The following is a 15,441-nucleotide window of genomic DNA, read 5'->3' as shown; positions in this document are numbered from 1 at the left end:
AATCTCAAAATAGAATGGTGGATAGGAACGATAGGTCCCCCCCCCACTCCAATCTGCTTACAAAACTCAAACAATTAAAAGAACAATGTTGATTTGATGAGCTTCTCCTAAGGCTACTGTAAGTAGGAGAGGCTGCAGAGTTTTGATAAGCAGCTTATATATCTTTTGGGTTCCACTGCCAAATGTGCCTGCTACTTTAGCAACGGTTTGCTTTCCCATATTTTCTTCTCCTTTTGAAGAGGGGCATTTTCCCCACAGAAGCCATTCTCATCCATGTGAATGCCTGGCACATCCAGCTGTGAATTAACAAGCAAGTGGATGAAGGAATGAGAAGGCCAAAGGACATTTGCTATGAGAGAACCAGATGAGCAATGGAGCAGGATCCATGTCAGAGGAGGCATGCAATACCTCAAGTCAATGATTCCTTCTAAGTATGCAAAGCAGAGAGATAAAGTAATTGGGAAGTTTATGGCTAGCAGTGGATTCTACTTTGGGGGGTCTTAAATGCTGAATTATTAGGGACTGCTACATTCCACTTCAATTTATTCCTAAAACTTGTCTTTAGAATCATAGAATTGAAGACTTCGAAAGGATCCTAAAGGTCGTCTAGTCCAACCCCCTGCAATGCAGGAATCTCAGCTGAAGCATCCATGAGAGATGGCCAGCCAACCTCTGCTTCAAAACCTCCAGGAAAAGAGAGTCCTCAACCTCCCAAGGGAGAGAATTCCACTGTCAAACAGCTCTTACCACCAGAAAGTTCTTCCTGATGTTTAGTCAGAATCTCCTTTCTGGTAACTTGAAGCCATTGGTTCAAGTCCCACCCACCAGAGCATTAAAAAAAAAAATCTTGCTCCATCTTCCACGTAACAGCCCTTGAGATATTTTAAGGTAGCAATCATATCTTCCAGGCTAAACATACACAGCTCCCTCAACCTTTCCTCATAAGGCTTAGTTTCCAGACAATTGATCCTCTTGATTACGTTACTCTGCACACGTTACAGCTTGTTAACATCCTTCTTATGTCAGGAGTGCTCTGATGGTGTTTCCTGCTTGGCAGGGGGTTGGACTCGATGGCCCTTGTGGTCTCTTCCAACTCTATGATTCTATGATTCTATGATTCTATGATTCTATGATTCTTAAACTGTGGTGCACAGAATTGGGCACAGTATTCCAGATGTGGTCTGACCAAGGCAGAATAGAGTGAGACTATTACTTCCCTTGATCTGATGCAGCCTAGAATAGCATTAGTGCTTGTTTGTTTGTTTGTTTGTTTGTTTGTTTGTTTGTTTTGCTGCTGCTGCTGCTGCTGCATCACACCGTTGACTCATGTTCCAGCTTGTGGTTCACTAAGACCCCTAGATCCTTTTCACATGTACTGCTAGCAAGCCAACTGTCTCCCATCTTATATTTGTGCATCTGGTTCTTCCTGCCTAAGTGCAGAACCTTCACATTTGTCCCTATTGAAATTCATTTTGTTAGCTTGTGCCTAGTTCTCCAATCTGTTACGGTCAGTTTGTATCCTTATTCTGTCTTCTGTGGCATTAGCTACCCCTTCCAGTTTGGTGTCATCTGCAAATTCGATGAGCATCTCCTCAATCCCTTCACCTAAGTTGTTTATAAAGACGTTAAACAACAACAGGCCCAATACAGAACCCTGTGGCACTTTTAAAAATGTATCTGTTACTACCCCTGTGCATGGCTGGGATGGGGAAGATGTTGAACTATTGGTCCCATCATCCCTAGTCATTGGTCATGCTTGTGGGGCTGATGGGAGTTGGAGTCTGACATCTGGAGGGCCACAGCTTCCTGCATCCCTGATGCTTCGCCACCTGCTCAATTTAGTATGCAAAAGATGCCATTGTTAATGGATTTTATGAAGTACATAATGAAACTCAGGTGCCTTTCAGGGGGTTTAAATATGATGTGAGCCAAATTGAGCATTATTTTGACAATAGAATGGTGGTTGAATAAAAATTATCCAGATAAATATGTGGGTGCAGAGTGTTATCCTAATCAGCTGACAACCTGCCCTTGATTTCCATCTACTGTGGCTATTGTTAAATTTTGCAATCCTATGTCTGATATACCCAGGAATAAGGAATCACCAGACGTTGCCCTTGCCTGTTGGTCATTCACATATCAAGCAGATCAACTGCAGAATTTCTATTAGTGTCACACCGGGAGGAAAAACTTCAGGAGTGTTTTTCCCCCAAAGTGTCTGAAAAAACAATTTCACAGCTTTAGACAACAAAAACAGTTACATAACTCTAATCATTTTTCTTAGATTGTTCCCCCCACCCACAAAATATTCTACTTAAAGGAGCAAAATAGCTTAATCCATCCTATAAATAACAGAAAGTTTATTGCCTTGCTATTAAAGCACAAGAGTATTTGCTATGGAATATATAGAGCAGAAGCCAGAGGACGGAAATGCAACGTTTTAGCAGTCTTCTTTAAAGTCATAAACCAGAAATGGAGGAGAGAGGAGGCCTCTAAAGTATGGTTACCAGATGTCCCTGTTTCCCAGGGACAATCCCCGGATTTACAAATCTGTCCCCGGACAAAATCCGTCCCCAGATTTCATTTAATGTACCCGGATTTATATTTTAAGTGTTGTAGATTTATTAGTAGGGAACGAATGTTGTGATTGGTCAACGGCACAAGACACATCGTATGGGGACTTCTGGCAAGGCAAAATGGCAGGCGCCACGGCAGTGAGCAGCCCCTGAAGCCAGCCAGAGCCAACTGCACTACCAGGCTGGCTCCGGGCTGCTGAGACTGCCACTGCTGCCACCACTGCCGAGGGCGAACTGGGGATGCCTGGGGTGTCAACTAGGAGAACCACTGACCCTCCCCCCCCCTGACCCAAATCAAGCCGGGAGCGAGAGCACCCGGCCAACTGCCAAGCGGTGCTCCAGGGTCAGGAAAACCCCAGAGCTGATGCAGGGAGAAGGAGGAGAGGAGAAGGAGAAGGAAGAGAGAGAAAGAGGAAGGAGAAAAAAGAGGAGAGCCCTGACCTTGCCGCGCCACTGCCGCCGCTGAGGAGGAGAGATAGGAGAGCACCGGGAGGGCAAGGACGTGTGGCTGAGCCCAAGCCCGACCCAAACCTACTCCACAGTGGCTAGTACTCCAAGAGAGCAGGCCGGGGCCCAGAGGAAGGCCACACGACAGAGGAGACCACAGAAGAGAAGATATTACTTCTTTTAAAAAAAAAAAATAACTTTTTCTCTCTCTCTTTTTTTTAAAAAAGTGTCCCCGGATTCTTTGAAAAAAATCTGGTAATCTTACTCTAAAGGTGTACAATGGACAATTTATTATGGCCCAATGCATTTCATAAGGTGGCATGGGTGTAGCCAGGGGGTGGGGGGGCAACTAAATCAAGTAAATACATAAAAATACTTAACTAACTGACCAGTTGCATTGCAGGTAATATCTCAACCCTGCAATGAAGGGCTTCAATTTTGCCCATTGACTTTGTGTGGCCCCAGTACCACAAATGTATTATTGTGGATGCCAAAGCACCCGCTGCCCCCTGGAATTGGTTCTAGTGTTTGCCAGTGAATCTGCTACTACATAAGACCTTATCAGTCACTGAGATCTGGATTATACAAATGAAAAGACTTACCACATCCATGATTTGCCTGAGGCTGAGGCTGAAGGAGACAGTGAGCGGCTGGGAGTCATTGGCCACAGGCCTTTCCAAAGGGTTGTAATTCTTCAGGAGTTCCTTGTAGAGTTTCCTCTGGTACTCTCCCTGCAGGGACACTGGAGAAACAGAGGCAAATAGAGAGGAGTTTACAAAAATCTCACTGTCAACTCAATGACATTGACAGATTCAAAACTCTGCTCAAATCAGCAATGGGTAGAGCCAAACAGCTAAACTGCCATGCTACTGAAAAATCTTACTGAGATCTGGTGACAGGCAAGAGCTCAGAGTGCAACCCTTCAGCCAGAAAGGCTCCATTTAAATCTCAACTCCACAAAGCACTCTGTAGGTAATGTCAGGTGTGCTTCCACCATGGTGTTTTGAACCACAATTCCCATCAGCCCCGGTGCAGGCAAAACAAATGGAGGCTGCCAGGGTTGGCAAAGACTGCCTTAGGCAATCCACTGCTTCTCAGTCTAGCCTGGCATCTGCCTTGTGAGAGTAATAAGACACAGTGTGGTATAGTGATTAAAATGAATAGGGAGACTTGAATTCAAATCCTTGCTCAGTTCCAAAGCTCACTAGTCATCTTTGGATGCAGTGCCCCGTCTCTGTCTCTTCGCCTGATCTTGGCAGTTTTCCCAAAGTAGTAAAAAATCTGATTATCAAAAAAATGAAAGAAATATGCAACTTTGCTCAGTTTTAATCATTCATCTTGATTGCAGAATTCTTCTTTTCTTGGTGCAGAATCTGGATGTGGACTTTTAATTTTGCTTTAGTCCAAAGCAGAGAGAGAGAGAGAGAGAGAGAGAGAGAGAGAGAGAGAGAGAGAGATTCGCCTAGGACCAGATCACTTCCTTGGCCCTTCTAAATCAGGCATCTTTGGAAAGGCGCAAAGCTTCATTTAATTGAGAGTTGTATCAAGAATGAGGGTTGGGTGAGATGCCGTGGCTTTAAAAAGATGAAGAAGACTCCAACCATAGATGTAGACACACACACACACACAGAGAGAGAGAGAGAGAGAGAGAGAGAGAGAGAGATTTCTTATTCCTGCAGCCAGGAATATATTACAAGCTCAACTACACCACTGAGGTCCAGGAGGATGACCAGGGAACACAAAGTATGCCTTCAGCCAGAGATAATTTGGGAATTACCAGCAAAAAGAGCCCTAGACAAGAGTGGGAGTGTGAGGTTGGCTAGAGTCAAAATGACCTGTCAAGATCCATTTAAAAAATCATCCTGGCTTCTATAAATCCATCCAGTAGGGTCTGGACAAAGTGTACATTATTCAGGGGAAAGGAAACAGAGCCAGATCTCACAAGTGCACATGATACTAAATATTTAGGTGGTCAGTTGCTGCTGCTGTAGACCCTGCAAAGGTCACTTCTCTGGGTTGCTGCTGCAGCTGTTGTTATTAACCTGAGTTATTACCAGCCCTTCTCTATAAGCTCCCGGGGGGGATCACAATCATTATGGGAAAGGAATCCTGCAATTAAGGGCTGCAGCAGAGAATGCCCTATCTCCTGGACCACCACCAGCACTTCTGCCAAGAGGCCCCTCTGGTGATCTCCGCACCCAAGAAGGCCTCTAGGGAAGGAGGCAACATTTCAGGTATTTGGGGCCCAAGTGACTTTGGGCTGTAAGCACTAGCATGAGCACCTTAAATTGAGGCTGGAAACCAACTGGCAGCCAATGCAGCAGTTTTAAAATGGGGGTTATAAGAGTTCTGAATGCAACCGCTGCCAGTAACCTGGACACTGCATTTTGCTTGTGGGCCTGGTGGGGGTCCAAATTTGGCCAATAAGTCAATTTCCCCCAAAAGCACGCCTACTTGCCCCTCACACCTGACTTCATATGTGTCATCAAGTGTGCATCAGGTGGTGATGTGGCTTCTGAGGAAGAATGTTCAGGACAAATAAAAGCAAGTACTTATTCACACAGTACATAGTTAAACTATGGAACTCTCTCCCACAGGAGGCAGTGATGGCCACCAACTTGGATGGCTTTAGAGGAGAATTGGCTACTCACCACGATGGCCCTGCTCTACCCCCACAGCTGGAGGCAGAAAGGCTTCTGAGTAGCTGTTGCTGGCAAGCACAGGAGAGGAGAGCTGCTCTTGGGCTCAGGTTCTGCTTGTGGGTTTCCCACTGGGGCATCTGGTTGGCCCCTGGGAGAAGAGGATGCTGGACTCGATGGGACATTGGCCTGATCTAGCAGGCCCTTTCTATTTTCTTATAATGTTCCCAACTCTTCCTTGGCAAGGAATGCTTGCAGTCAGTGCCAGTCAGCTGGCTGGAGGCAACTGCAAACAGGCTGGAACTGGGAACTTCATAGCACAGCTGATGCTTGCCCAAAGCAGCCTTGCTAGAAGAGCCAAAAACTTGATCTGCTGTGCTATAGAGTTCCCAATGAAAACTTTGTAGCTCAGCTAATGCTTGCCCAAAGCAGGCTTGCTGGAAGTGCCAATCAGCTGATCAACTATGATAACAAGCCCGCTGGGATTGCTATTGAGTTTCTCACTGGGAACTCCATAGCATGACCAATATCTGCTCAAAGCTGATTGGTTAGAAAAAATTGCGCTTAGAGCAAGCCCACTGGGGGGATTGGCATTTATAAGAAGCCCTAAAGCACAGCTTGCTGTAAGTACTGTACAAACATTCCTTGTCATTGGTAGCTTGAATGAAGGCCAATGACGCAACGGATCTCTCTCTGCTCAGGGTTTTTGGCTACCATTGGATACTAGCCTTTCACCAGTTTGACATTTCTCTAATTAAGAAGATAGCTTTGGCAAACTGGTGTCATTCCTCACATTGTGTTCCTGTATATGCATTGACTTATGCATTTTGTAATGTTTGTTTATTTATTTAGAGCCTTGTACTCCTCTGCTGAAAAAGCTCTCAGAGCAGATTAGATATGATCAATTAAAGTAAGACTGTTCTTGCCCACAAGCTTACACTCTAAGGGCATGACACAAAAGGAAAAAGGGATGGGGAGGAAAAATATGAGGGACCACACATTTTATTTGTCATCCCGATGCATATGTTAGAAAGTGCTGCTGCTCTTGTATCTCCATCTCCTTCTCTTCCCCATCCTTCCTCCTTCCCTTAATTATTTCCCTCTGCTTCTGAAATTCAGATTGTATTTGATTTTATGACTTCTACCAAATGTCATATTCATTGATGGGGCTATTATAGAAAATAACAACATCAATCCTTACATCAACTCACATGTCACAAATGCACACTAGCATAACCATGTACACACAAATGCATGCATTTTGATAAGGATCTGCATATGTGGAAATATCATGTCAGAATTAGACCCTCACTCAAGGGCTTTGAGCCAAAATTGAAACCTTTCAATGAGGAAGGTTGATTTGGTCCCAAATGGGTGTATGAATAATTTAGACAGGGAGAGTGAGGATTCCCCACAACCGTCCTGCAGTTCTTTAGGGGGTTGGGTGCGCTGCTTGGTCACTGGTTATCTGACGGGAGAATCCTTTCCCAGAACACTTCATGTGCTCACCTTTTTAAAAAAATTGCACACTTAAGCAGGAGCATCAAAAGCTGCTGTGAGGATAGGAACTGAAATGAAGATTCACACAAATTTGAAAACTGGCAAACTTTTCAGCATTCTTTTTTCTTTTTAATGTCCACATTTTCAAAGTTTCCTCTTGAAGTATTGGTGTCTTTATATAGTTTCACAAAACACACACACACGCTCACACACACAACCATATAAATGAACATAGCTCAGTTGATAGAGCATGAGACTCCTAATCTCAGGGTTCTGGGTTCAAGCCCCACATTGGACAAAAAGATTCCTGCATTTCAGGGGGCTGGACTAGATGACCTCATGGTTCATTTCAGCTCTATAATTCTATGAATCTATTATTCTAATAATACATATCTTTTATGTTAAACTTCACAGAAATGCTAAGAATGGACCAACTGTATCTTTGTGGAAATTCAACTTTTGAAGGATACTTTTTAAAAAGGGAATTAGTCTTCCTAATTCATTTTCACACAGTTGCACTAACAGTGCAATCTTTTGTATGTCTACTCAGAAGTAACCCCTATCAAGTTCAATCAGGCTTCCTCTTAAGTTAGTTTTTCAGCTTCACAGCACAACTACAACCTGTGTGGAAATAACTAAGTCCCACTGAATTCAACAGAACTTTACTCTCAAGTACTGGATTTCAGGCTTTGTATCTATTTGATGAAGCCAAGATTTGTACACCTTGGGCTTGATGCAAACTCAAGTACTTCAGGAGAGGTTAGTGCATCCTCAAATCTCTCCAAGGAAAATCAATGGGACTTAAAATGCTTTGCTGTAGCCCTTAATCTATGGGGGGGGGCTAAATCCAACAGTATCTGTCACTGAGAATGTTACCAAAAAATCATATTAGAACAACATAACATTGAAATGCTGAAATGCTTTAGTGACTTACTTCTGTTAGTTACATGATTATCACTACCTATACTTTTCTGCATTCAATTTCCCACTGAACTCCCGGTTTACAATCACCCACCCACCTCCAAAGCCATGTGTATGTACACTCAGTGCTTATATACAGTTAATGCCATGTGTGGTGAAGCAGTTAAAGTATTGGCCTAGGACCTGGGAGACCAGGGCTCCAGCCATTCAGTCAAAAGTTCACTGAGGGGCCTTGGTCAGTCACTGCTCCTCTCAGCCTCACCCTAGCTTGCAGGGCTGTTGTGGGGATTCAGCAAGGAGGAGGAAGAACCATGCACACCATATTGAGCTCCTTGGAGGAAAGGCTGGGATATAAATGCTATAATTGCAAGAAAGATAGCCTGACAAGGTGGACTCGTCCATGGAAGTTTATGGCATCATAAATGTGTTGTTCTTTAAAGTGCCAAAAGACTCTTGTCCTTTTAAGCTCTCATGTTCTTAAGCTCCTAATGATCTTCAAGCTGAATTAGGAGTTGATAATACAAATCTTTCACCTTACCTGCTGGTGCCCATTATCTTGAGCACCTTCCTGATACCCTGCAATTATCAGGTGAGCCAATTCCAGGCTTTATCCAGAGCAGGTCCAAAATCATGCATGCTGAAAGCAATCCATACTTTGTCCTTGTTTGGCTAGTATATTATTTTTGTGATTCTTTCTTTACTTACATCATTACTATGGAGGTTTTTCAGGGAGGGATGGGTTCTCCACACCAAAAACCCTATTAAAAGGCAGGCTCTAAGGGTCTTAAAATACACACCATACATAAATAACATAAATATCATCAAAGTACGCCCTCTTTTCTGGAAGCCACACAAATACCAATATGCAGGGGAAATATCAGGAGGTGGAAATGCTCCCACAAGCTCAGAGAAAACTTCCTCTCTATCCAGACTAGATCATCCAAACTAAGACAGAATGCATGTGTTTGGCGATGTGGGGGGGGCGGGGGCGAGCAATGCCTGTGAGACGTGTGCGGTCCAGACCAAAAGTCCTGGCCGGACACTCCTAAGCCACCCCAGCAAACTCTCCTTCAGCACCAAGGACGGCTCCTCGCTCGGAGGCAGCGGCTCACCGTGCACGAGTCCCCCGGCGAGTATCAGCACCACGGACAGCTCCCGGGTCCCCATCCCGGGATCCGGGCGGCGGCGGCGGCGGGTCTCTCGCAGCCCCGGCAGCCCAAGCTGGGTCTCCCGCGGTCTGGAAGCGGCGGCGCTTCCGCGCGAGGAAGGGCAGGCGGCCGGCGGGAAGCTCGAGGATGCCTGGCAGGCGGCGGGCCGTGGAGCCCCGCGCTGGCGGCGCCGGGCTAGATGGAGGCTCCGCCTCTCGGGGCTGATCTCCGCTTCTCTTCTCCGCCAGCTGCCGGCTCAGCCGCGGCGCCGGAATGCCAATCGCCTGGCGCTGCTTTCTTTCCTCCGCGACCACCCCCTCCTCTCCCCACGTGACGGGTTTCCCTCCTTGCGAGTAGATCCACCGGCGAGGACCATCCGTTGCCAGAAGGAGGCTGATCCTGCAGCAGCGACAGGCAAGAATGCAGCACCCCAGCCCGGGCAGAGCCGCCTTTATAGGGGGAGCGCCCAGGCTGGCCCCCGCCTCCTCCTCTCTCGTCCCTCCCTCCTTCTCAGCCATCAACCCACCTCTGGTCCCTTCTGGCTTGGCTCCGGCTCAGTCCCTTCCCGCTCCAGAGTCTGCCTGGGGGAGTTGGCGGCGCTTCCGCAGCGGCGTTTGCCTGCCTGCCTGCCTGCCTGCCCACCTCGGTCGGTCCCAACCTAGAGCGGAGCCAGGCGCACATGGCAGGCGCACGCTTCCCGGGGGGGAGGGGGGGCTGCGGGGAGGAAGCCGTTGGATGTGTTTAGGGCTTCCTCCCGAGCCAGCGTGCAAAGGAGACTGGCAGGACTTCGGCGCATTCCTTTTCAGCCTGAGATCCGATTGCACGCCCATCTGGAGTCCCGTTAATGTGACAGCGGCTTCCGAGTAAACGTAAATGGGCATCGAGGATCCGGTTGTCAGAGCTGCGCGGAGGCAGCTTCGTAGGGATGGAGAGGAGCTTCTCACAGCCTCGGAGGCGCTCTCGGTGCGGTGTGCTGCACGATGTAAAGATCTGCTATGAAATAAATTCAAAATTAAATTGTCACTCACACGGACACTTTAAGGCTGCAATCCTGAACGTACGTATCTGGGACTCAACACCCGCTGGCTACTTCATTATAACCATGTTGACAATATAAATCTGCAACTTTTCTTTTCTTCAAAGGAAAGAGTTTATTGTGCCCTTTGGCATGCAGGCTCCACAAATAGACAGGTGAAGTTTTTCATAGAATCATAGAGTTGGAAGAGACCACAAGGGCCATCGAGTCCAACCCCCTGCCAAGCAGGAAACACCATCAGAGCACTCCTGACATATGGTTGTCAAGCCTCTGCTTAAAGACCTCCAAAGTAGGAGACTCCACCACACTCCTTGGCAGCAAACTCCACTGTCGAACAGCTCTTACTGTCAGGAAGTTCTTCCTAATGTTTAGGTGGAATCTTCTTTCTTGTAGTTTGGATCCATTGCTCCGTGTCCGCTTCTCTGGAGCAGCAGAAAACAACCTTTCTCCCTCCTCTATGTGACATCCTTTTATATATTTGAACATGGCTATCATATCACCCCTTAACCTCCTCTTCTCCAGGCTAAACATGGCCAGCTCCCTTAGCCGTTCTTACTTAAAGTGTCTGTCAAGAGCAGACTTGCAAGCAGGGAGTTCCATTTGTCAAAGAGCCTTATGAATCTTTTATTTATACAGATTAGCATCAGCAGGATATTTCACAGTTCACTAAACCACAACATACAGTAAAGCCACATTTCCAAGGGAAACAAACAATTAGGCTGCCATCTTTAAATCACAAATTCCAAGTAATTAGTGTGCAGGGAAAAAATAACATCGACTGAATATGCTACTTTGGATTGAGCTGGCTAAATGCACACACACACACACACACACACACACACACACGCCAAAGGCAGGTGTGAAATCTTGAACATACGGAGTTGTTTTCTTTAATATACTCTGCCTTCTGCACTGGAATTCCTCCCATGAAAAACCCTATGGAGAGGGAGATGGATACAATTTCATAATGCGGCAATATAAACATGTGCATTCTGAGGGTTCCCTGCTCTGCTGTGATGTCAGAGCAAAGTTGCTACGGCTTCTCTGGCTGTTATGGGTGGTTTTGAAGTCTTGGTCCAAAGTCATAGTAGACATTAGTTCTACATCCATCCATACAAACAAATCAAGCATAATTTTATTGATCCAACCAGTAAAACTGCTCTCTGACAACTGGGTCCATTGAAGGGAACTGGAAAGCAAGTGAGAACTAAAGTCTGCTGGGGGATGCTCACAACCTGACAGACAGAACCATAGAATTGTAGATTTGGAAGGGACCTCAAAGCTCATCTCATCCAACCCCTGCAATACAGGAATCACAGCTAGAGAATCCCTGGAAGATGACAATCCAACCTTCAGTGGTAGTCTGTTCCATGTTGAAAAGCTCTTACTATCAGAAAGTTCTTTGCAGGCTGCACTCATAAACCTCCACAAAAAGGACACAGCTGCTCCCTGTATACAACTATTGTCTACTTAATATGAAAGTAACACACACATACACACAGTGCAGCCAAAACCCAATCTCCTTCAAGAAGCCCCAGCTCATATTTCTACATAAAAGCACATTGGTCAACTCAGTAGTGAGGTGGCCAAGGAATGGAGTTCCACAGGCAGGGTGCCTATGCAAGAAAGGCCTTAGATCTAATACTCAGTCACTGGATCATCACCATGTTATGGTGAGTGGGCTTGCACGTTCCTATGACCCTTGTGAGCAAAGCCGTCAGGAATCTCGTACCCCCAGCAGGGTCACCCAAGGCGGTAAGGTCAAGGGGAAGGAGCTAGACAAAGAATGATCCAAGAAGTCCTCCACGGCAGATAACACGCAGAACAGGCGGATAATAACAAGCAGTATGTTACAACAGCTGTGAAGGTGGATGAAGGCTGCAGCAGATAGGAATCTACCTGTTTGTTGTGACTACTCATGCCATTGGAACAGAGCCCTACTGCGAAGACTGCGTTGGTCAGCATGTGAAGTGACAGACATGAGGCAGGAGTTGATAATGCAGGTGAGCTGCACACAGGTGGGCTGCATGCGAGCTGCCAGCCAGCCCTGTGGAGCCTCCTTTTATTGAGACAATGCAAACCAGGCAGATACATTTTGGGCTGTGACCTTTACATATCTTCTGGTCCCAAGATCGTGGGGTGGTACAAAGTTATTTTGGCACCTGTTTCCACTGCGTCATTTTCCCCTTGCACAGTGTATGACAAAGGACATGAAAGGTCTCAGAGACAAAGGTTACAGACAGGACACCGCAGACTACTGAGACCGCAAAACGTTAGACTGAGGCAACGATGTTCAGACAGCCGTGGCTTTGTCTGTGAGGGGTGTGTGTGCTCCACACCCCAAGGTCACGCATGCAGGCAGGCTGAGGCTGCCTGCGGGTGGCGAGTGTGCTCCTTCCGGACCCCACTCCACACCCCAATCCCTACAAGCGTGCACTGATCTACACACATAAACAAAACAGGCATCTTCCAAAAACCCATCCCAAACCCAAAAAGTCCCATGGCATTCGGCAAATGGTAATGGGGGCAGGATTGTGAAATCTGGAAGCCCTAGTCATGAACCAGCACGTGGACGGTGGATACAGATTTAGTCGTTCCGATTCAAAGAACGAGGCAGTTGAGCAGCTCAGCAGCTGTATCCACGACTGAGCAACCTTTTTTAGGATCAACTCTGCTCACCCCAAAAAGGGGGAGGAGCTAGAATAGGTGCCCTAAACATAGTCTGCCTCCCTTTTTCCCTGACTGGATTACCGCGCCCAGTGAGGTCACCACCTAGCAGTCATAAAAGACAATTGAACTTTGCAACATGGAATATACGGACTTTGTCAGATAACACAGATAGTGAGCATCCTGAACGCAGAACTGCCATCATTTTCAATCTCACTCGGCTACTAGTGATCACCAGAGAAGAAGATCTACCAGCATTGTGGCTGGGTTTTGGGGGGTTTTTCCAACTGACTGTTTCGGGGGTGAGTAGGAATTGGGGAGGAGCTGATTGACCCTGGGACTTCCCTTTTGCACTTGCTTCATACTTTGGGGAGTTTCTATCCTGGTGTCAGGGCTGGAGTCAGGCATAAGTCAGCAACAAAACAATAAATCAACTGAGGCCTGTGAAATTAACTCTTTATCCAAAGAAACAAACCACAGCTCCAGCCTAGCGGTCTCAGCAACGCTTTTGAGGAGGTCTTGCCCTGATGAAGCAGTTGTGAGAACAGAAGATCCCTGCCTTCCCAGTGCCCACTAGGACTCCCCCTCTCCAGGGTCTTCCCCACACACTCAGGCTGCGTCTGCATACACACGCCCTCTGCTCTGCCTGTTTCATTTCTCGGTGAGTTGTATGAGACCAGGGGGGAGGGGAGCTGCTCTCAGCAGGAGGGAGAGACTTCCTGGCTTCTTCAGCCACCTGCCTCTCTGTCTTCAGGCTCCACCCCTCTAAAGCCCCTACTTCTGCCTTGGAGCCTGAACTGTGCTCTGCCAGAGCCTCTTCCTGTTCACTAAACCCTGTCACCTCTTCTGCTTCTGACACTTCCTCCTCCCAGTCTGCTCCCTCTTCTCCCTCTGACCACTCATTGTTCCATCACCAACTCTGAGCCTTCTTCCCCTGCAGGTTCCCTAGGGGGCTCCCCCACTGGTGCCTCCCACCACTCTTCTGTGCCCAGCCAGTCCATGACCCCTGGAGTGGCATTCTGATTGATTTAATTGGCTTTTGGCCAGACCAGAAAGAGAATTTTAAGATCTGCTGTAAATACCTGAGGCAATATTGGGTTGAGGGCACTCCTGGGTCATCCAATGCCAGCTTCAGTTTGCAGGGCCTTGGGGTGCCCTTTGGGCTCAGCGAGCACATGAGAGTGAATGCCAAAAGGGTGGAGCTGGTGCACTGGTCAAGGTGCTCTTTGTGAGAAGGGAGAAGCCCTCCCAGACCTTTGCTGTGGGGCCACAGGATGAGCCTGGAAATCTGCCCAGTGAGGAGTTGGTCCTTTCTGTCTTAGGGAACTTCCCTGCACAGACCATATTTTGATTAGTTAATCAGGTTGATCTACAGTTTGCAAACCTTCCAAGTTGTCATATTTGAATAAACACAACCTTTCTCTGAGGATGGTTTCTAGAGTGTTATTTAATGATGTGCTTGCAAAATGCTTGTGTGAGACAATCCTTAGATTAAAGAGAATTGCTGCTTTGGAAGCTGCTACAGCAGTTCCCACTGAGATGCATCAGGCATCTACAGGAGCATAAGAGCCTGAGAAGAGCCTGGCTGCTGGATCAGACCCATGGCCCATCGAGTCCAGCATCTTGTTCTCAGAGTGGCCCATCAAATGCTGGTGGGAAACCTGCAAGCAGGACTGGAGTGCAAGAGCTTTTCACCGCCCCGTGATTCCCAGCATTGCAGCCTCCAGTTGTGAAGGCAGAGAGCAGCCATCCTGGCTTGTAGCATCCAAAGCCCTCTCCTCCTCCATGAATTTGCCTAATCCTCTTCGAAAGCCATTCATTTTATGGCCACCACCACCTCCTGTGGGAGTGAGTTCCATAGTTCAACTACATTGCATGAAGAAGGACATCCTTTTATGTGTCCTGAATCTTCTAGTGGTTCCACCATATGGTTAAAGCATGCTTAATTCTGAGGGCTTCCCAAGCACTGGTTTTTAGCATTGGCCTTACTGGAAAGTTTGGCCATCTCTAATGTTGACTCTTTTAGGATCTTCCTGCCTGTGTGATATTGATTTTGTTCTGTAAACTGCCTTGCAATGTTATAATGAGATGTTTTGATGTAATTGCCACTGCCCTTTTAAAAAGCTAAAACAAAAGCTACAGAATTTGGGCAACTTGAGTCCAGTTCCACTTGAAGGCAGTTTGGAACTTGCTGAGCAAACAATCTGAAGACGGATTGGGAAAAAGGATTCAAATGGTTCTTACATGCTTTTAGCCGGAAAACAAATTGAAATGTAAACACACGCATTCACTGTAATACTGGTGGTATTACTTGAGATTTCTGTTTGGGGCTGCTGACTATTTTCCTCTCCCCCAGTGTAGCTTCTTAAGTAATTGCAGACAAGTAGATTATGAATGCACTTTCATAGCCTTGGTTTTAGATTCCCTTGTGAGAGTGGGTATCTCTATCCAGATTTCTTTCTTTCTCTTTCTTTCTCTTTTTTTCTCTTTCTTTCTCTCTCTCTGTA

The 15,441-nt window shown here is 46.7% G+C and overlaps 1 protein-coding gene across 3 annotated transcripts in view; it reads right to left on the bottom strand.

Annotated features, from left to right (window-relative positions):
* The window catches only part of CHRFAM7A (CHRNA7 (exons 5-10) and FAM7A (exons A-E) fusion), an 82,644-nt gene extending 72,260 nt beyond the window's left edge, over positions 1-10,384 (bottom strand). Inside the window, exons 1-2 of one of the 3 annotated variants that reach the window (XM_082198086.1) lie at positions 9,196-10,384; positions 3,626-3,765 (exon numbers count right to left, since the gene is read on the bottom strand). In XM_082198086.1, coding sequence (XP_082054212.1) covers positions 3,626-3,765; positions 9,196-9,250 — 195 coding nt within the window. In that variant the 5' untranslated portion in view covers positions 9,251-10,384. The remainder of the gene's footprint in view (positions 1-3,625; positions 3,766-9,195) is intronic. The other 2 variants (XM_082198085.1, XM_082198087.1) reach the window with 2 other exon arrangements.
* Between the last annotated feature and the right edge of the window lie 5,057 nt (positions 10,385-15,441).

The sequence above is a fragment of the Podarcis vaucheri genome (assembly GCF_965113315.1).
Source record: "Podarcis vaucheri genome assembly, chromosome: 14".
NCBI classification, from domain to species: Eukaryota; Metazoa; Chordata; class Lepidosauria; order Squamata; family Lacertidae; genus Podarcis; species Podarcis vaucheri.
This window is presented reverse-complemented; position numbering and strand designations above follow the sequence as displayed.